General features: G+C 42.8%; 1 protein-coding gene across 1 annotated transcript in view; it reads right to left on the reverse strand.

Annotated features, from left to right (window-relative positions):
* Positions 1–2,755: 2,755 nt before the first annotated feature.
* Positions 2,756–23,444, reverse strand: part of LOC126472294 (transcription factor Ken-like) — a 198,719-nt gene continuing 178,030 nt past the window's right edge. The window contains exons 2-5 of the mRNA XM_050099929.1: positions 20,682–21,007; positions 12,678–12,896; positions 12,177–12,575; positions 2,756–4,378 (exon numbers count right to left, since the gene is read on the reverse strand). Coding sequence (XP_049955886.1) covers positions 3,107–4,378; positions 12,177–12,575; positions 12,678–12,896; positions 20,682–20,978 — 2,187 coding nt within the window. The 5' untranslated portion in view covers positions 20,979–21,007 and the 3' untranslated portion in view covers positions 2,756–3,106. The remainder of the gene's footprint in view (positions 4,379–12,176; positions 12,576–12,677; positions 12,897–20,681; positions 21,008–23,444) is intronic.

Consider the following 23,444-nt stretch of genomic DNA (forward strand, 5'->3'; position numbering starts at 1 on the left):
TTTCATGGCAAGGCTGAAATGAAGTTGCAAACTACCTGTTGACAATGACTTGCTACTACATTACTCCTAAGTGACATCATGTAAGTTTTATTTACAGCAATAACATTCAGGAAAAACTAAAAAAACAGAGATAGAAACAGAATGCTGCCACAAAAACACCAAGAAGCAGAAAGTAATATAATTATTGATGTTGAACCAAAAGAATACCTATGCAAAAAAGTCAGGTGTTTTGAAAAATTTATATTGTAGGGAGGCTGTGGGTGAACTTGAAACTGAAGCCAGTTTGACATTACATTAAGCTGCCTTCCATGTAATATGATGGTGAATTATCACTCAACAGTAGCAAATAAAAATTAGAGAGATGACATTGAATTTTTTGATCCACTGAAAATAAAAGTTTAAATTTAAAAACCTGATTTTTTAAAGTTTGTTGTTTCATGGCAGCATTTAGTTCTTTGTTTTGTATCAGAAGAAAAATTCACTTGCTTTTTTTTTAAAAAAAAAAAAAAAAAAAAAAAAAGAATACTTTGTCAATCAATAATACTCATTCACATTATCAGCATCTTTCAACAAAAATTTTTAAATCATAAATTTCATCTGTAATAATTTATGACAGTTTTTGTTTAATTCACTACTTGAAGGCACTTTACCAATCCTGATTTAGGTCATTATTTTAACAGCGAGTCTAAAAATGTTCTTCTTAAAAATATTTTTTTATGGTAAAGGCCACTTATTTTGCACTCATTATTTCAAGAATACATTATAAATAGTTCATCACTTGTACCTTATTCACTAACCTTCACCAAGAAAAATTAGAACAATAAGAGAAACAGTACACTATTCTGAAGTATGAAATCATTTTTTTCATCTACAATTTCATAAATTATTGTTTGCTAAGACTATTTAAGAGTGAGAAAACCTGTCAAGTTTATCTTCTGGTAGAAATGGCAGTGATAGTTTAAGTGCAGAGTCAGCTGAACACAATAGGTTGTCAAGAGAAAATGATGTACACAAGAGTGCTCTCATGTTACTATTATGTACACAGCTAAAAAGTATATGCTATTATTCACAGTACTGGCAAAAGGACAAAACTAAAGAAAGAAAAAGAAATGAAAACTCAGTTTAAAACTAATTTTTTGGATGAAACTTTAAAATCTGGCCATGGAAAAGTGTGGTAGCCATCATTTGCGATGTATCCTTGATCAACACACTTTAAATATTATTAGTCCATTGGTGCTACAAAGATAAATGAGTTACCTTTAGAGGCTAAGCTGCACGCAGTCTTTACCTTTATGTCACTATTCTCCTAAGAAAGCAATGTTTCTAAAATAATCCCACAAGAAAAACATTAGAACATCTAACATAACAACATTTCCTTAACAATTTAACAAGATAATTCACTCTTTCGCTGAGTTCAAATCATGTTGTACTGTCTATTCACATGATATAAATTATTCATTGGGTGAAATATAAGTTCTTGTAGACTGAAAATGAGGTATAAATTATCAGTACGGGGTACTGAACACTACAAAATATTTCCTTTGAGTGTGACACTATGCACAATTCAAACATCTTCTATTGTTCTTTAGGGGCACTAGGGCACCAATTTATATTAATAATCGCATCCTGTGCTTTCTGAATTCAGTCCTATATGATACAGAATAAAATATTGCTTTTGGAAACTACTGAGGTATTCAACACAGCCATCATAGTAATACACTGCACATATACATACATCTAATAGTATGGAACATTACATTTAGAATTAAGGCACTTCTCGATGAAAGAGTTCAGGGGTGAACTCTTTCATCATGAAGTATGCTGGGAGAAACTGAAGTATCACAAGGCACTTCTCATTTACTAAACAGGTACAAAACCATAAACAATATGTTATCATTTCAAGCAGTAGCTGCTGATCAGATTTTGAGTGTCATGTAACATGCATCACATTGTAAGATCTGAGGCCCCAATCTCGTGAGAAACAGCTGTTATTCAAATCCTTGAATTTCATACGCTATGCAACTTTTGCTTATAGCCTATGTGTTATTGTAGTCCATAGTGACAAACAGAGAGGCAAAATGTGATTTTATTGTTGATTCTTCATGCATTATAAAGTTGACTATATAATATAAGGAACTACCTTGTTTTATATGTGGTTGTGTAGGTTCTCAACAACTTACAGTTTTCTGGCTTTAGCTATTGGCAACATGAACAAATAAACAAAGCTTGTTGCTTTACTTTTCCAATCAATACTTTTCATGTGAGCCATGTAATTTATTATGCACAACCAGTGCAAATGCTAGGCTAATTTATCAAATGCATTTGTTTGGAGTCCTGCCATCTTTGCCATATCACTAATGGAACACTGAGAAAAACATAGGTTTCTATGAATACAGTCCTGCTATCTCATGTGAATGTGTGCCTGAATAGACTGCATAGGGATCCTGTACCCTAATGCTTCAATTTTTCCAGCCCAAAGCTAAAATGGTTTTGGTCCCATAGAAGAAAAACGCAAATAAATATTACAAATCAATATTTGTAAATCTGATACAGTGAGTATTTCAAGAGACAAGCAATTTTAGAAATTAAGGGGCTCCAAAGTCCTCCTGCCACTCTCCTACATGAATTTGATTTTGGGAAATTGGAGGCTCGTACCCTTACTCCTTAATCTGTTCTTTAAATTTCTACTGCATAATTTTGGTTAGCAAGCTGGTGCTAATTTATCATTTTTAAGAAGAAAAATAAATCACACACAATTAGCAGTTGCCTTCGAGACAGGCATCAATATTTTTAAATAAATGATTATAAGAACCATTGTCCCTGTTTACTATTTTTTTCAGTTTGTTTTCCCTTAATTCTCAGGTTCCCTCTTATAAACTCACCAGAAAGTAATCTAAGTGACAAAAACGTGTTTACAAAACTGCAGCTTCAACTGTGAAAGCAGTAATTTTCAGAGCAATGTGGTACATTCACAGGTATTCACAGTATGAAAACAGTTGGAATTTGCTCCCTGCTTATTAATTTACCCTGTATCATATCACTCTGAACATAAGAAGCAGTAGCCCACCACAAATGGTGACTAGTGGAGCACAGGATGCGACACATCCTATCCATGGAGGTTTTTGCTCAACAGCAAATTATTGTGCGGTCCTGACAAGTGTCGTATGAGCTCTTGTAGTGTTTCAAATGACATCTGGCAGAAACAGCAGCTGAAGCGGCCTTCACCACCTTCGTTGATGACATTCCTATGCACAGAACACAAATGCTTGAGGAGGTGAGCCTTCTGCTTGAACATAGCAACACACAGACGACAAGCGAACGGCTTCTCTCCAGTGTGCACTCGCAAATGCGTCTTTAGGTTCCAGCTCATACCAAACTGCTTGCCACAGTACTGGCAGCGGTACTCACGCACAGCAACCACTTTGTTGTTGGATGCAACCACAGGCTTGACATCGGCTGCTGCGGCAGATGCCGTGGTGCCTGACTCACTGTCTGCTGTAGCCCCAGTGCCAGCACCAGTACCACAGCCACCTCCAGCAGAGCGAGCTGCTGCTGCCGCCAGCGCAGACACAAAACCTGCGGTGCCACCTCCAGGTGTGCCACTCCCATCGTCTACTGCTGCTGTTGCCGCGGTGCCCGCACCTGCGGCTACCAGAGACCACGAGCTCCAGTGCGGGACCTCCCCACGTGGCACCAGATCCAGTGGCTGCTGCCCTCCACCAGGGGGTGGAGGCGGCTGTGGTGGTGGTGCTGCCTGCTGGTGGGTGTGGTGATGGTGGTGATGGTGCCGCTGCTGGTGGTGGTGGTGGTGATGTTGCTGCTGGTGGTGGTGATACTTGTCATCAGGCCCTGGAGATGAGCGATCGGGAGCAGCGACAGCCGTCGGGGGTGGAGCAGGTAAATATGGTGGCGGTGGGGGTGGGGGTGCCGGCAGCAGGCGTGGGCTGGGGCTGCTGTGCAGGTGCCTGTGGTGTGGCACGTCATCCAGGTAGGATGGGCACAGCGGCACGAAGGGCGGGTTCTGCGCTGGCGAGTTGTGAAAACCTGGCCGGCGCTTGCGGTGAGGGGTCACCACATAGTTCTCAGGCGATGTGCGGATGAGTGGTGCATCATCGTCGGCTGCCACCCTGACATCCACATCCGGGTCACTATACACGTCTCCAAACATCTGTTTCCGTTTGACACGCTGCGCCGCCACCAGCAGCTGCCTCTTGTAGTCCTGATGGTGTTGCGGCTGTTGGTGGTGGTGATGTTGGTGGTGGTGGTGCAGGATTGTGTGTTGGACTGTCTGCTGACGTATCTCACTTTCATTCAATCTGTCTCGGGAGTTCTCCTGTGGCTGGGCTGGGGCGCTGCTAGGGCGTCTCTTGCACGGCATCTGCAGAGGAAAGGAACTCCTTTATTTAGCTGTTAGGGTAATTTCGGCATAGAACTTGGGAGAAAAATATAAGCTGCACGTAATATAATGGTAATAATAATACAAATAATAGTAGTAGTAATGGCCTATTAACCTACAAGATCGTATCATGACTCATCTAAAAACAAGTATAACAACAAGTCAAGTGTAAACTGGGAAGATATCAAATAGGATTCTAAAATGGTTTGTCACCAATAGAACAGATGTGACAGTTTTGTTTGTAACAAAAAACTCTGCTATCAATAACAAGTTTCCTTTTTTATTTACTGCATGATGTATTTCTGGAAATAATTTCCATTATCAAGTTTGTTTTTCATGTAGCCCAACATTTTTGGAACGATGTTTGCTACATGTGAGATGCTGGACTGTTCTGGTGCCTTTACTGTAGTATAAATGTGTGCACTTTTGAAGCTCTTATTGTAAATATTGACTTATTTGGAAAAGAAAAATCCCCATCAGTACTTGGAAGGGCCATTGTTGTTTACTGCATAATGTCTGACGTCTGCATTGTAACACAATCCATTACCAAACTTTAATGCTACCTGGTACGTCCAGAAAGTGTTCATTACAAATGAGAGTCACATCACGAGAGACAAATGACTGTATGGAAAATTTCAGCAAAGTGGAGCAACAGCATGCATTGTCTTGATAACTCTGTCATGAGTGCATGTGATGTTGGGTGAGAAGAAGACAATCAGCAGAGGCAGTGCAATTTCCCGACCACTTTAATCATCTGAACTTTCTCCCTGTGTAATTTACTAATGAGGCAAGTTGAAGGGTCATGTGTGCTCAAGTAACCCTCACAGACTGGCAGAGCTACATCAGAACACTGAAAATGCTGTTGCTGCTACCCCTCAGGCAGAGCTGCTATGCGTGTATCTCAATCTGAAAATTGAGTGCAGCACCGAACAAATGTCAATGGTCGCCATTTCCAACATTTTCATGATGTACGTTAACAAGGTTCAATCCATGCCAATTTTACTGTAGATAATTTCCTGGCCAGTTTTGTTTTGCCCAGAGGAGGACAATGCGTATCAATGTTCATAGCTTTTAAAAAGACATAAAACATCATTGACGCTGTTACGTTACTTAACATACCGGCAGAAATAGAAGTTGATGAAAATCTAATAAGGATTATTGAACAGCTGTGACACACACAATCTTTCAAATGAAATGTTAAGTGTCTCTCTAAATCCTTTGAAATTACAATAGCAATTTCACAGGGAAATGGACTCCCATCACTCTCTTTCAACTGTGTATTGAGGCAAAGGGTACAACAAGTTACATGGAATCAAAATCTTGGACTTTTTTTGAACCTTTAGAGGTTAAGAGCAAAAAAAGTGGGGTGAAAATAAACAATCTAGTTTTTGTAGATAACATAGTCATAATGAAAGAAGATTTTGAAACAGTAACTGAAGAAATTAATATGCTGAAAGAAGTAGCAGAGCAAACTGGCTTGAAAATATTTCCAAAAAAACATGGATATAGTCAAATATCAACATCAAACAACAGACTCATGACATTAAAGTGTTGGATAGCTTTAAATATTTGAGTGAATGGATTACAGAGTATGGGCCAGATAAAGAAACCTTGAAAATAAGTGCCAGAGAAATGGAAATAGTTCTGCAAGACAGACAAAACAGCTTACAAAAGGTATCTTCCATAAATAATCAAATTAATCATTACAATTCTGTAATAAAAGCATTGTGTCTATATGCATTTGAGTGTTTTAACATATTGGACAGATGTTTCGGGAGAATAAGGAAGAAAAGATGGAAAGATCTTTCACAATGTAATTGGTTCAAATAGTTAAAAATGGGACTAACATAAAATGTTAAAACAACAAAAGTATTCTTAAACAGAAAAATGCACAGACATGACGCACAAACTGTGGTGCCACCACCAGACACCACACTTGCTAGGTGGTAGCCTTTAAATCGGCCATGGTCCATTAGTATACGTCGGACCTGCATGTCGCCACTATCAGTGATTGCAGACTGAGCGCCGCCACACGCCAGGTCTAGAGAGACTTCCTAGCACTCACCCCAGGTGTACAACCGACTTTGCTAGTGATGGTTCACTGACAAAATACGCTCTCATTTGCTGAGACGATAGTTAGCATAGCCTTCAGCTACGTCATTTGCTACGACCTAGCAAGGCGCCATGTTCAGTTACTATTGATATTATGAATCATGTACAGTCAAGAGTGATGCTCATCATTAATGGATTAAAGTTAAGTACTCCACCAGCTAAGTCCGTTTTTCTAAATTCTAATTTCCTTGACCTGTTCCAGACCTCACGCTAGCCTGCGTGAGCTAAAACGCGTGCCTTTCGGCTTCCTCTAGTAACCCGGTGTTGGCTCTCCTACCAACCCACAACACAAACAGTAACTTCAATTTTGTGAGCACATAAGCAGAATGAATGGTTGCAAATGGGCGAAATGTATTGTCAACATATTGGACTTAAAATCAAGAGGAATTGCCCAATACCACTTCTGACAGCTTTGTCCAAAATTCTTAAAAAAGGAATGTATTCAAGAATAGCATCACATATTTGTTAAAACCAAGTACTAACAAAACATCAGTTTGGTTTTCAAAAAGACTTTTTAACAGAAAACGCCATATATGCTTTCACTAATCAAATACAAGGCGTGTGTTTTAAGTAAGGTACATTTGAACATAAGTACACAACAAAAGGTTATTTCAAAAAAGTAAATTTATTTTCAGAAAGTACATACTTCACTCTATTTTTCGACATAGTTGCCAAGTTTGTTCAAACATGTATCATACATCTCAACCAATTTTAAAATACCCTCATCAAAAAAACTTGCCACCTGCTCCAATAACCAAGAGTTCACTGCCATTTCCACATCGTCGTCATCATTGTAACAGCTGCCACTGAGGTGTTGTTTGAAGTGGAGGAAGAGATGGTAATCGCTCGGTGCAAAATCAGGACTGTACGTGGGTGGTCTAAAACTTCCCAGCTAAAACTGTTCGATAAATCGTGGGTCTGACCTGCAGTGTGAAGTCTTGCATTGTCATGGAGAAGGACAATTCCCTTTGACAGCATGCCGCATCTTTTGTTTAATCGTTCTGCGTAGCTTTCTCAGGGTTTGACAGTATGCTTCTGCATTGATAGTGGTTCCTCGTTGCATGAAGTTGACACCACGCCTATCCCAAAACACCGACGCCATGATTTTGTGCTGGGATAGGGTCTGTTTGGCCTTCACCTTTACAGGCAAGTGTGTGTGTCTCCATTCCATGCTCTGTTGCTTCGAGTCAGGCGTGATATGCAAAACCCATGTTTTGTCTCCAGTTACAATCTGACTCAAGATGCTGTCACCTTCTTAGTGATAATGAGTCAAGAACTTCATCGCACACTCAAATCTTTGGTTTTTGTGGTCCTCTGTTATGAGTTTTGGGACCCAATGGGAGCACAGTTTCCTAAACTTCAGTTGTTCAGAAACAATATTGTAAAGCACTGATCTCAACATGTCACGAAATTTGTTTGAGAGACCTGTTATTGTGAAGTGCCTGTTCTCATGAATCCTTGCTTCAACTGAAGCCACCAAATTGTCTGTAATCAAAGAAGGGTGATTGGTGCAGTCCTCATCAAGGACATTGTCACGGCCATCTTTGAATTTTCATACCCACTTACGCACTTTGCTTTCACTCATAACAGTATCACCATACACTTTGCAAATCTGTTGATGAATTTCTTGCTGACAAAAACAGTATCACTGAGCGTACCTCACACGCAGCAGGCGAGTTGATAGTCTTAAACATTTTGAAAGTACAGAACAGAACCGTACAGATTAGCTACAGCGCTGAAACTGAGCACAATTGTCCCCGAGGCATGCTGGTACACGATGCACATGCTTGTTGTGGTATGTGCAAGAACTAATAGTGTCAACAACAAAATGGAGCTTACTTAAAAAACATACCTTGTATTAAATGCTCTGAATAATTGAACATCACATTGGGATATTTTATGATCTCTCAAAGGCTGTGTGAATCATGAAATTCTTCCAGATAAGTTTAAGTAATGTGGTATGGGGGGGGGGGGGGGGGGGGGCAACACACAAATGATGTAATTCACATTTAACTGGAAGAATCTAGAAGGTTGAAATTAACAGTACAGATGGCTTTCTAAAATCAGCACACTCCTCTGACTGGGGAGGTAACAAGAATGGTGTCCCACATGGTTCCGCTTTGGGTCCCTTATTGTTCCTAACAAATATTAACCCTTTAACTGCTCTAGACATGTTAACATGCAAACAGAGCACACAGGGGCAGACACAAAGGCGTGCGCATTAACACGTCCAGAGCAGTTAAAGGGTTAATGACTTGCCACTCTATAATCATGAACATGTAAAGCTGGTTCTTTTGCTGATGATATAAGTGTAATAATCAGACCCAAGAAACAAGAATCAGCTGAGGAAATTGCAAATAATGCGTTTCAGAAAATTATTAAGTGCTTCTCTGCAAATGGAATGTCACTAAATTTTGAGAAAACACAGTACATATAATTCTGTGCAGTAAATGTCATAACAACATTGATAAATATAGAATGTGAACAGAAGCCTGTTGGTAAGGTGGAATGTTCAAAATTTCTGGGTGTGAGCATAGATGTTGGAAGGAACATTAATAATCTGCTGAAATGGTTAGGTTCAGCTACATATGCTATTGGGGTTACTGCAAATTTTGGTGATAAATTATCAGCAAATTAGCCTACTATGCCTATTTTCATTCACTGCTTTCACATGGCATCATATTTTGGGGTAATTCATTATTAACAAAAAAGGTATTTATTGCACAAACATGTATAAGCAGAATAATAGCTGGGGCCCACCCAATATCACCTTAAAGACATTTATTTAAGGAACTAGTGATATTCACAGTATCTTTGCAATATGTGTATTCACTTATGAAATTTGTTATTAATAGCTCATCCCAGTTCAAAAATAATAGCAAAGTACATAGCTACAACAGTAGAAGAAATCATGATCTTCACTATTCTGGGTTAAACCTGACTTTGGCACAGAACAGGGTGAATTATGCTGCCACAAACATCTTTGGTCATTTCCCAACCAGCATTAAAAGTCTGCAGATAGCTAACCGACATTTAAAAACAAAGTAAAAGAATTTCTGAATCACAGCTCCTCCTACTCAGTAGACAAACTTTTAGATATTAAGAAGTGAAGAAAGTTTATTTTAAACTGACATGTTCCACATTACATCATTACAAAATGTTTTATTCATGATCTATGAAACAAGTATTAACTTGATGTAAAGTAATGCTACTGTGGTCCATGAACATCCAAAAAGATCCAGAGGAAATGGATGTAGAACCTAAAATTTGGGACTCCCCGACATGACTACTGAACGACAGGAGCCAAAGTCAGTGAGTTCCATGCTAAAAACAGTGAATTGATGAAAGACATCTGGTGAATTAATAAAATAATAAAAATAATTATTGTTAATGCATTTCTTCTTGAATATCTCACGATATAAACGACTGTAACATTTAATAAAGGACTGAGGCCTTAGTACAACTTCTTATGAGGGTGATTATGGAAAAACATAAAAAAGTCATATACATAGTTATTGTACTATTGTAGAGCAATAGTTACAGTCAAACTTAAGGTACACTTATATTTTAGTTTCGAAGTTTGGGGCCTATATTCATGATAAATAAATAAGGTCTTACAAATGCTACGTGGAACTACTTGGAAATGTGCAGTGTCCTTAGAATATGGACGCATGAATGCTGTGACTAAATTTATAAGCAGGTAATATACAGTATTTAGTGCCAGTAGACCACCTGTTTGCCTTTTATTGCTTCATTATTTTATAGGGGCTTGTCACAGTTACTGCAGATCACTGTGACCTAAAATCAACTATTGTGTGCATTAATGGTAGTCCACATTTTTGTAGGTGGGTCAGTCATCTATAACTGAAGTAAAGAATAGCAGTGAGCATGTGGATTGTTTATCATGTAGAAAAACCAACACAATAGTAATTACAATTGCACAGTTATATGTTTCGTTACTGGCTGGACTCACATTGAAATATCCTGTCCTCCAGAATTAATGAAATTGAAGAAGAGCTAAAGAGATAGACAGAAAGAGACCTCTATGATGTATGATGTATGATGCCAATAGAAGCCACAGTGCTTCAGCGTTACATACACTGCTCCAACATCTGATCCTTGGTTGTCATATGTAATTAAATGAATGCACAAATCCATATGGGTATATTGTAGGGCTGTTTGAGGAAGAATGTTCAGGAATCAGATCCCAAAGGACTTCTGATCTTCCAGCAAGGTAACGACTCGAAACGTAATGTATCTGAGCTGCCCCAAAGACTCCACTACCACCAGTCCTTAGCCTGATCAAACGTCTATTGGCAAAAATGCATATGAAGGTACCACAAACAGCAACACAATATGAAATCAGAAAACTTTTGAAATCAGAGTCTAAAATACACAATACTGAAGGTCTGCAAATCTGTAGTCATTAGCTCAAACATGAAAGTTCAAGTTTCATGGATGTTTATGGATCATTCTGATACCAAAATACAGGGATTGGGCAAAGCTCTGGAAACACCATGTGAAATGTATGCTTGGATATAAATACATATGCTTGCCAAGGCTGCAGATGGCACTGTTGTATCTGACAATGGATGGAATTTGCACAATGTCCTCAATATATTGCAAGTGTCAGTCACAGTCAGAACATTGTTCTGTGTAGTTGCAAGTGCATTATGTTGGAGCTGATTGAGGGAACTCCACAACAAGAAGCTGGAGTTACAAAACCCTTCATCAGTAATGGAACTGATCGTAACAGGAAAATTTGGTGCCAGGGCCGTAAAACCTGGACTATGCTGCATGTGAAGAATGTCATTTGGTTAGATGAATCCTGTTTCACATTGTTTCCAACTTCTGACTGAGCTTATATTCCAAGAATGAAATGTGGCGGGGGTTTGGTGATGATTTGGGCAATTGAGAATTTGTGGGACAGCTGGCCACAGTGCTGATATCCCTGTCAGTGCCTTCCAGAACTCACTGACTCTCTCCCTGCATGTCTCACAGTGGTCCTTGCTGCAAATGGCAGTTATTCAGGCTTCTGACAGAATAGTCACATTAATGTGTCTGGCAGTGTATTTTGAACGTGTAGAAAATAAATACGAAGAAATTGATAGATCTCAATGCCATCATTATAAATACTTCAAAATGACTCAGTATCCACATTTTGGGCAGTATTTTTGGGAGAGTTCCCTTGATTTGGAGACAAATGCAGCATTTAGAAACTGCCTCTCTGCAGTACTAGCTCACTGACATTTAACAACAAAGAGACAGCCGCTACTGGCTCACCTGTTGTTGGTTAACATTATGTGTATGGTACTTCTTTACATTTGTGTGTGTAGGGGGGTGGGGGGTGTTTTTCTGTATATCTTCTCTTTTGGTTTCCTGGTTTATATAGCTCAGCTCAATGAGATATTCAGTTGCTGTGCACAGTAATATTTTGTTTCCTTTTGCCTGGAAAATGATGAGCTTTTTGTTTGTGGAAATACTGGAGAGTGTCAAGGGTGCTATCTGGCTGCATTCCCTTAAGTTGTTGGAACATTCAGTAATGCAGAGCAGGGACTTATACAAAGACATGTTGTACCAGCTGCGTTAGTAGATGAAATATGGAAAGAGATGGGAAAAAAAGGAACTGGCGAAATAATGCGATATTCCGGTCGGCACCGCAGCTAACCTCTGGCACGCCGTCCCTGCTGTTCGCTTCGTCAGCCCCATGGCTGTCGCCCTCGCCTTCGCCCTCGCCGATGTCCCTGTCCGCGTCTGGTGCCGACTCGGAGGACCTGGAGTTGCGCAGTGGGCTGCGCGAATGTGCACGCTCGGCGTCGGCCAGAGACAGGTTGACGGGGTTGAGCGAGCTGCGGCGCCGCTGCGGGATGCCGCCCGCTGGGGGTGTCGGCGTCGCGCCGCCCCCGCCTACGCCGTACCCCTCGCGACTCTCGTCCTCGCTGTCGGTGCGCCCGCCGCTGCCCGCCTGCGCCGCCGAGTCCTCGCCATCTCCCTCGGCATCGGCGTCTTCCGCGTTGGCATCCTCCTCCGCGTCCGTGTCCGAGTGCAGCTCCTGCTTTATGGCTACCTGCGCAGCGCCGGGGAGCTGCGGCCCGCTCTCGGTAGCAGGGTCGAGTGGAGGCGGCGGCGGCGCCGCTGCCGCCTCCGCCGTGACGGCCGCCGTCGCCACCCCCGCATCGCTGTCAGGACTTCCCTGGGGGGAGTCAGCGACCGCAGGTGCGGCCGCAGGGACCGGACTCGAGCCCAACGTCCGCCTTCGAGTAGCGGAGGAGCAACCAGCTTCCTCGATTCTGGCGCCATCTTCTTCCGCCTTTTTTTCTTCGTGGACGAAGTCCGATTTTATTTCGAGTAAGGTAATTAGTTCCTGAAGGCTGGCAATGTCACCCGCCTGAAACAGAGACAATATCGAGGTATAGAATGAGTCGGGTCTGGGCGTGAACACACTTAAAAAAAAAAAGAAAAAAGAAAGAAAAATATCGATGCACTATGAAGGAATTATCCGGATGGGATGGAAGCAGATAGGTGTCAGGTAAATGTACAGACAAATGATTATAATTTCAGAAAACTGGAATGATTTATTCAAGAGAAAGAGCTACACAAATTGAGAAAGTCAGTAAGCGTAGGTACACCCCTGGCCCTTACACAACCAGCTAGCCGTCCTGGCATCAGTGATAGAGTTCCTGTATGTCCTTTTGTGCCAAATTCGGTCCAACTGGCGCGTTACATCGTCAAAATCCCGAGGTAATTGAAATGCACTACCGATAATGCTCCAAACGTTCTCGATTGGGGGGGGGGGGGGGGGGGGGTGAGATCCGGCGACCATGCTGGTCTAGCTAGGACTCGGCAAGCTTGAAGACAAGCAGTAGAAACTCTGGCCGTGTGCAGTCTGGAATTATCTTGCTGAAATGTAAGCCCAGGATGGCTTGTCTTCAAGAGCAACAAAACGGGACATAGAATATCGTCAACATACCGCTGTGTTGTACAGGCGCTGCAGATGAAAACCAAAGGGTCCTGCGATAAAAAAGAAAATGGCACTCCAAACCATCAATCTTGGTTGGCGGGCAGTACGGCAGTCGACAGTCAGGTTGGCTTTCCACCGCTGTCGGGGAGGGGGGGGATTACAGGCTTGAAGACGTGTCCAGAGACGCTGACGCTCCCGACTGTTGTGGGATACCAATCTGACTGTAATCCGCCATACGGCGCGGAAACCAGGAATGGTGGTCTGGGGTGCCATTTCAGTTCATAGGAGGACGTATTTGATTGAACCCTTACAGCACAACGGTACGTCGAGATATTCTACGGCCCTTTTTGCTGGCCTTCATGGCAAGCCTTCCTGGGCTAAACCTTTCAGAAAGGTAATACCCGCCCGCACGTGGCGAGAGTTCCTACTTTTTATTACTTGCCGTCGTGTTAGCCAAGTCCTACCTTTGCCGGCATGGTAGTCCGATTGCTCCCCAATTGACAACGATTGTAGCGTTATGGGCGGAGCCCTCCAATCAGCTCGGGATTTTGACAAACTAAGGCGCCAATTGGACAGAATTTGGCACAATATCACTAAGGAGGATATTCAATGCTGTATAAATCAATACTACTCCGAATAATTGCTTGTATAAGATCCAGGTCTAAGTCGAGACAAGGCCCCGGGAGTTGACAACATTCCATTAGACTACTGACAGCCGTGGGACAGCCAGGCCTAACAAAACTCTACCATCTAGTGAGCAAGATGTATGAGACGGGCGAAATACCCTTAGACTTCAAGAAGAATATAATAATTCCAATCCCAAGGAAGCAGGTGTTGACAGATGTGAAAATTACCGAACTATCAGTTTAATAAGCCACGGCTGCAAAATACTAACACGAATTCTTTACCGACGAATGGAAGAACTGGTAGAAACCGACCTAGGGAAAGATCACTCTGGATTCCGTAGAAATGTTGGAACACGTGAGGCAATACTGACCCTACGACTTATCTTAGAAGATAGATTAAGGAAAGGCAAACCTACGTTTCTAGCATTTGTAGACTTAGAGAAAGCTTTTGACAATGTTGACTGGAATACTCTCTTTCAAATTCTGAAGGTGGCAGGGGTAAATACAGGGAGCGAAAGGCTATTTACAATTTGTACAGAAACCAGATGGCAGTTATAAGGGTCGAGGGACATGAAAGGGAAGCAGTGGTTGGGAAGGGAGTGAGACAGGGTTATAGCCTATCCCCGATGTTATTCAGTCTGCATATTGAGCAAGCAGTAAAGGAAACAAAAGTAAAATTCGGACTAGGAATTAAAATCCATGGAGAAGAAATAAAAACTTTGAGGTTCGCCGATGACATTGTAATCCTGTCAGAGACAGCATAGGACCTGGAAGAGCAGCTGAACGGAATGGACAGTGTCTTGAAAGAAGGATATAAGATGAACATCAACAAAAGCAAAACGAGGATAATGGAATGTAGTCGAATTAAATCGGGTGATGCTGCGGGAATTAGATTACGAAAGGAGATGCCTAAAGTAGTAAATTTGTTTTGCTATTTGGGGAGCAAAGTAACCCATGATGGTCGAAGTAGAGAGGATATAAAATGTATACTGGCAATGACAAGGAAAAACCAAGAGATGAATACACTAAACAGATTCATAAGGATGTAGGTTGCAGTACGTACTGGGAATGATGAAGCTTGCACAGGATAGAGTAGCACGGAGAGCTGCATGAAACCACTCTCTGGACTGAAGACCACAACAACAACAAGACCCAGAGCTGGATTAAAGCGTACTGACTTCCTCAATTTGTGTAATTTCGTCTCTCGAATAAATCATCCAATCTTTTTTTTTTTTTGAAACTGTAATTACTTGTTTGTCGGCAGATACATCACATCAGCCAATCTCCGTTCCCTTCGGATAATTCCTTCGTGATATGTCTTTTTTTTTTTTTGTCTTATAGTGCACTGTGTTCCATACTCATCGTCGCAAGGGTATTTTCGAACACTACAGCTGCGGACAGTTTTAGATGGGTAGTGCTACGTAATTTGCCGCTTAAGACCGGGCCTGAACATCACGTTTAACCACACTGGCATCCTAAGCAAGGAATTCGGCTGCAGCCGCTATCAATACTACTGTTTTGGGTTTGCGTTGCTCTTTCTTTTCTTTTCTTACTATGAAATCAGTGGAGAGATCAATGCTAGTCAAGAGCGTATCGAATGCGTAGCGGGACAGGCCACCGCCAAAAGGGGGCACAGAGGAGGTGCAAAAACTGGACGAAGAAGCCAAAAATAAGACTTTTTGAGAGTTAATTGCGAGAGGTTACGTCGGTTCTCTTACCCATCGTGATCCTATCTGCTCTCTACAAGAAGATGGCTTTCCATCGAACCGACCCTATACGCACACTGTTGTCACAGTGTCATTTCGTCCAAGTAGCGTCAGAAAGAAATGCCTACTACCGAAGAGACGTCTATCGCTAACGTAATTTGTGCGGCAACGATGTACTTGGTGAACACAGCTACCGCCTATACAATTAGCTCTTGTTCAACGACCGAACTCGCCCTGTCACTTCATTACGGTGTAGTGGATGATGAAGAGCATTGACAGTTTCCTATTTGGATATTTTGAAGGCTGCTTCAAAGTGTGAGTTATGAGAAGCTTATCCAAAAATGAAGATAGCTTTGGAGATATTTAAGACAAGGCGCTTATGCAAACAACGAAATACTTTTGGGCACATTTAAGGCAGGTCCACCATTTTTAACGCTAATTCAGTAAATTAATATGATTAATAACCTACCTAACCCATTAAAGACCAAGCATTAGAATAATAAAAAAATTTGAAAATAATGTTTATTTGATCTAATTGTACACTAATATAGACATAAATATACAAAAAAATATACAGGTCCTAATTAAGGTACAGCGAAATGTTGTATTTACGCAACTTTGGGACTATGAGGAGTCTTATTTCGTTCTCTTATGAAATGTTTGAAAACAGTTTGAATGGAGATGCACATTACATTTTTTGCATCTGTAAATTGTTGTACTTTTACAAAACCTACATCTTATTCTTGCTTTGTCTTTCTCCTCTATTATTATGTGGCCTACATCGTCATAGCATATTTCTTTCGAAAGAGAGCATTTGGAGGGACGTCCGTAAGTGCATTTTCCTGTGTCCTGAGGAGTTGCAGTTTTTCTCTTTCCTTCATTCTCGACTCCAGTATCTTCTGATTTCGTTAGGGGCATGCATAAGTATGATCGAAATTCAAGTTGTAACACATTTCCTTCATTTGCAAGATTGTATATTTTTCATGAATTCACAGAACTCAGAACTCGTCCAGAGCGGTTGATTTGGGGGGAGGAGACCGAACTGCGAGGTCATCGGTCTCATCGGATTAGGGAAGGATGGGGAAGGAAGTCGGCCGTTCCCTCTCAAAGGAACCATCCCGGCATTTGCCTGAAGCGATTTAGGGAAATCACGGAAAACCGAAATCAGGATGGGGATTGAAATGTCGTCCTCCCGAATGCTAGTCCAGTGTGCTAACCACTGCGCCACCTCGCTCGGTATGAGTTCACAATTACACTGCCTACCAAGTTGGTGAAGAGAAGCCACCACCATTTCTTGCCTCTTATTCGAATTCTGTAATTAGCAGTTGTCATTCCACTGAGCGCAGAGGTTATTGATAATGTTCGAAGGAGCTTGGAGAACTCTCCAAAGAAATCCTTGCGTCAGTTGCGCCAGGAGACAGGCATTTCATATGGCACATGTCAGGGAGCTGCGAAGAAATCGGCACTGCGACCATACTGTGGGTACATGATGCAAGCATTGCAAGAAATAGATCATGAGAAAAGAATGCGTCACTGTCTATGGTTTCAGGGGTTTCTTATTCAATGTTCAGACATCATCTCCATAACCTGGTTTACAGATGAGGCATGGTTCCACCTGTCACGTTACACCAACACACAAACACAGCAGATGCTGAGCTGGTGTAAACCCCCACATCATCCACGAAATACCATCACATGAGGAAAAGGTTGGAGTGTAGTGCGCGATGTCAGCTTCCAGGATTGTTGGCCGCACTTTCTTCGACACAGCCGCAGAGATTTCATTTCACGCGGGCTTCTTCAATACATTTGTGGAGCAGCTGGATGACGACCGACCAGCTCACAAAAGTTATTTCCACGTGTCACACGCCTAACGCCTCCATGCAACTGTAGCCAGTTTCTTTCATGCCCGAATAATCTCAAAAGATTTGTGGCTTCCCCCTAAACACCTGACCTACACCCCCGCTCGCCTCCCCCTCCCCCCACCCCCTCCGGATTTTTACCTCGTCGAGGTACCTTAAAAGCGGAGTGTACAAGAATATACCACGGACGACACTGCAGAACTCCGTGGAGCCAGAACACACGAAATAGCCAACATTGGCGAGAATACAATTAACGGAACGTCGCGGAATATGGTGAAACGAGTACAGTCGTACATAAGTAATCTCCCAATTGTTTATTATAATCTCCAAAAATTGGAAATGTGAGTCATTACTAGTTCAGATTTTATGACTGAATAAAGTAGTTTAGGTGTATGTAGATCGCAGTATGGTATACCATCGAATATGACTGATGACTCTAAAATATTTCTGTTTGCTGGTGACACTGGCTTAATAATGAAGGAAGTTGAGTGCAACATAGATGAAGTATCAAATACTGCTTTTCAAGACATAACTTCATGGCTTCCGGAAAATAAATTTATGTGAAATTACAGTGAGACTTCGATTTCACAGTTTCTAAGCACAATCTGACTAAAACTGACATTGTGATTACACAAAATGGGCATATAATTTGTGAATCTGAATAATTCAAATTTCTAGGTGTTCACGTAGATAGCAAACTGCCACGGGAAGACTATGTTCGGGATTTTGTACAAAAACTGAATTCTACTTTATTTATCATTAGAGCAGTACCTGCAGAAGGCGATGGTTCAACATGGAAATTAGTCAACTTCGTCCATTTTCATTGGTTATGACGTACGGCATTTATTCTGAGGTAACTCTTCCCCTCCACAAAGGGTATTTTGTGGCTCCGAAACGGGCAGTTCGAGTAAACATTTGGAGTAGATACGCCGACCTCTTGGCGACCCCTGCTGAGGTCTGGGAATTCTGAGACTGGCATCTCAAGATTTATTTCCTTTAATGCCATTTATTGTCAACAACATAATCTAATTCCGAAGAATCAGCAGCTTTCACTCAGTTAGGTAAGCGGAAATCCAATCTGCATTTGGATCGCACACCCTTCACTTTTGTGCGGAAAGGTGTGCAGTATTCTGACGCCTGGGACATTCCATGGATTCATGGACTCTATTGATCTACTGAATATGACAATAACTAAGTAAGGGCTATATTACTTGGAAACTGGAAAGTCACTGAAGTATGGGAAAAAGTATTCGACGTAGTATAGAAACTTGTGGAATTCCATTAGCCGTGCAGCCCTCCCTATATTAGAAAGCAGATGAAGTGACGTAACGATACTGTAGTATTAGCGGCAGCAGCAGCAGCAGTAGTAGTAAGTCTGGTACGGAAATCGCTGTACAAAAATAATTAAAATGACATAATCATTGGTGTAAAAGACATTCAGGTATATACAGAGGGGTCCAAAAAAATGTATCCACTGTTTAAAAGTCCATAACTGGCGAACTAATTGACGGAGCTGTCTCATCTTTGGTAGTGTGATAGTTTGTAGTTCCGGCAATCGCCACACAAGCGTTGTATTGTGTTGTTTTGTTTTGTCAGATGACAGTCGCCAGATAGTGTTTTGTTCTTAGTTGCACCTAGTTACTCGAGTAAACATGGCTGGCGCAAGGCTTACATTCGATGAAAGGAAGTCAGTTTTGAAGTGGTATTTTAAGTACGAAAACATTAATGAGGTTCAACGGCAATGGCGAAATGAGTATCAAACAGAGCCACCGACACGTTTAACGATTCGTCGCATTCAAGACAAATTTGAAGCCGAAGGCTGTGTTAAAGATGCACACAAACAACGATCTGGACGACCTGTAACAGTAACAAGTCCAGCTAACTCCCGTCGTGTGTTACAACAAATCACTCGCTCACAACAGTAGTCTGTGAGACAGTGTGCCCGTGAAACTGGAGTGAGCCTCTCAAGTGTTCGGCGAATTTTGAATACAGCAAAGTGGAAGTGCTACATCCCACGATTGCTACACGCAACGAACGAGGACGACACAGATCGTAGAGTGGAGTACTGCGGGTGGTTTACTAACATGGTGCGCAACGATGAAGAGTTTGCAGAGATGATTGTGTGGTCTGATGAGTCACAGTTCAAACTCAATGGTACAATAAATCGCCACAACTGCATTTACTGGGCCGCCGAAAATCCGAACGTCCATGTAGGCAAAGCCGTGAATTTGCCAGGAGTAAGTGTTTGGTGTGGGTTGTTTTACCGGGGCTTGATTGGGCCATTCTTCTTTGACAGCACAGTTACTGGTGAGGTGTATCTTCAAAAGCTTCAGACATCCATTTTACCTACCATCCGAGACTTGCATGGAGACGGAAGAGTTCACTTTCAACAAGATGGTGCCCCAGCCCACTACCAAAATCGTGTTAGGGATAGGCCGTAGAGGTGCTGTGGAATATCCACCACGTTCCCCAGACCTAACTCCTCTGGACTTTTACCTGTGGGGAACACTAAAGGACGTCGTTTATCGACAAAAGCCACGCATATTGGATGAACATCGAGAATCCATCGTACAATCATGTGCAAATATCCAACTGAACACGTTGCAGTCAGTAGTTCGTGCAGCAGTTCGGCGGCATCGTTTGTGTGTGGATGTTAATGGTGACCATTTCGAACACCTACAATGATATCTTTAAGTTGGACTTTAAGCTATACTTTCACTAAAAATGAGACAGCTCCGTCAATTAGTTTGCAAGTTAGTCTGTAGTGTGCTGCTATCATTTTCACAGAGAAAATGTATTAGAACTGTGAACCGAATAGTTCTGCATCATTGCGAGAGAAAGCTACTATGAGTCACGGGATATGCTAAAAAGCAACTAATTAACGGCTTTGTCACTTGCAAATCGGAAGGTCACTGACATCTCGAGGAAAGTGTTGGGCCTAGGACGGAAACGTATGGAACTCCCGCGACTGTGACTTGTTCTCCCACAGGCCAGACAGCAATTGGTGAGGCTGGTACGGACCTGCACGCAGGCCTCCCCGGTGTAGAGGAAGGTGAGCAGGTGGGCGGCGGTGCGCGCGTGCACGCCGGGCAGCGAGACGGCGGCCGGGCAGTGCGGCGGCGCGTCGCGCAGCGCGCGGCGCAGCAGCGGCGAGGCGGCGGCCAGCACGAGGCGGTGCGCGGGCAGCGCGTGCCCGCCGTCGCACACCAGCGACAGGTCGGCGCCGTGGCCCGCGTCCCACCACGAGCGCACCTCGTCCAGCACGCCCGCGCCGTGCCGCCCGTAGTGCAGCGTCAGCAGGCCGCTGCTGTCCAGCATCGCCGCCGGCGCGCGACTCCTCCTCTCGCCTGCAACACCACACGCCACGTCACGTCACCACGTCAACCGAAGCCAAAACCTAATATACACAGGGGCTACTTTTTTTCAACCGCTAATGGGGCGAGAAATTAAAACTACAGTTGAAATCCAAAGAAACTTTACGCAGATATACGAGGGTCACTCCAAACGAAATGCACACCATTTTTGTAAAAATACAGTTTTCATTCAGCATGTGTGAAAGTTTTACAGTGAGGAGATGCATCCTTCCCGCTTCTTTTCAAATTTAGTTCAACCTGCTCCCGTGAGTGGCGCCGTCACAGCATGTCTTCAAGATGTCTGCTACACTTGACGTTCTTCAGAAGCAACGTGCTGTCGTAGAATTCCTGTGCTGCGGAAACGAGACAGCGGGAAACATCCACAAGAGGTTGAAAAAGGTGTATGGAGATGCTGCTGTCGATCGCAGTACAGTTAGTCCGTGGGCAAGCAGGTTACGTGATGAAAGTGGGCACGGCAATATTGAGGATTGTCCTCGCAGCGGCGGGCCTCGTACTGCACACACTCCAGACAATGTGCAGAGAGTTAACGAATTGGTGACTGCTGACAGACGCATCACAGTGAACGAATTGTCACGCTACGTTGGGATAGGGGAAGGAAGTGTTTGCAGAATACTAAAAGTGTTGGCGTTAAAAAAGGTTTGTGCCAGGTGGGTTCCCAGGATGTTGACAGTGGCTCACAAAGAAACAAGGAAAACGGCATGCAGCGAACTTTTGGAACAGTACCAGAATGATGGAGATGAATTTCTTGGAAGAATTTTGACAGGTGGTGAAACATGGCTCCATCATTTTTCACCAGAAACGAAGAGGCAATAAATGGAGTGGCATCATGCAAATTCACCCAAGAAAAAAAAAAAAATTCAAAACCACACCTTCTGCTGGAAAAGTTATGGCTACGGTGTTTTTCGATTCCGAAGGACTCTTGCTTGTGGACATCATGCCAAGTGGAACCACCATAAATTCTGATGCATATGGGACGACACTGAAGAAACTTCAAGCTCGACTGAGTCGTGTTCGACCACATCGGCGAAAGGAGGATGTTTTGCTGTTGCACGACAATGCACGGCCACATGTCAGCCAAAAAACCATGGAAGCGATCACAAAACTCGGACGGACAACACTGAAACACCCGCCTTACAGCCTTGATCTGGCTCCATGTGACTATCATCTCTTTGGGAAATTGAAAGACTCTATTGGTGGAACAAGGTTCGAAGATGAGACTCCCTTGTGCACGCTGCCAAACAGTGGCTCCAACAGGTTGGTCCAGTATTTTACCGTGCGGGTATACAGGCGCTGGTTCCAAGATGGCGTAAGGCAATTGAGAAGGGTGGAAATTATGTGGAGAAACGAAAATATTGTTCCTAAAGGATGTATCTACACACTGTAAAACTTTCAGGCATGTAGAATAAAAGATGGATTAAAAAAAAATTGTGTGCATTTCTTTTGGAGTGACCCTCGTACTAGGCAAACCGCACCCAACGGTGTCGAAGAGGTTGCCTAACCGTCTGGCACTACAGCAGACGCCAGGCTGGTTTCGTGTCGAAAGTTCGGACAGGTAAATTTCTAACGTGCCCAACGAAAGGACTCTTTGCCATTTTATTTACGCACATGTTAGTGTCCCACTTCCGCCAGTTATGGCAACAGAAGGTGGAAAACAAGAGGGTTGAAAAAGCGTAAGTTCCCTTCAGCGCTTCTGATCACCTTCAAATTTCGTCGAATGGTTTTGAAAGGTCCCTAGTGGTCTCATCCTGGCACGACAGCAAAAATTGCGGTCGCGCTGCACTCCACAGGGATGCGATCATGTTCAGTGGGGATGCAGCCCCACAATGTTGTTAGACAAGGGCTAACACGTAACCAGTGTCAAAAGGTGTCCTGTTGGTCATCGCGCTCCGAACTGACGTTTCCGACCGCGAAATGTGTGGGAAAGGCGTGGTTTCATCGATCGGTGACACACTTTATGTCACCCCCTGAAGCCTTTTCGTGTCGGTTCTGAGCGGTGGTGCGTCTGAAACGTTTTCCTCGGCCATCGATCAGAAGACCGCGTGATTTCAACACTGAGTGTCGAGATTCTGACCTCCATCGCAGAGACGCCAAAAGAAGGAGTAAGATATGGGTAAGAGGGCCCGTGACGACATTCCCGTCGTGTGACACGTTCACGGGGGCGTTGCCAGAATTGTGGTGAAATTTACTGCCAATATGACGTCATTAATCACCTTACAGCTCACATCAACCTCTGAGCTGTGAACTTTGTTTCGCGTGTGACGATACCTTTTGCACTATTACTGTCAAAGGTCGTAGGCACCTTTCAGCGAAGTTTAAAACTTTTTCCTCTCAAAGAGAGGCAGTTATGCGGTTCCGAAAAAGTTATCCTTTAATTCTATTCCGCAGTGTAGTATGTCCGTCAAATGCGTCA

Source organism: Schistocerca serialis, chromosome 1, assembly GCF_023864345.2.
Source record: "Schistocerca serialis cubense isolate TAMUIC-IGC-003099 chromosome 1, iqSchSeri2.2, whole genome shotgun sequence".
NCBI classification, from domain to species: domain Eukaryota; kingdom Metazoa; phylum Arthropoda; class Insecta; order Orthoptera; family Acrididae; genus Schistocerca; species Schistocerca serialis.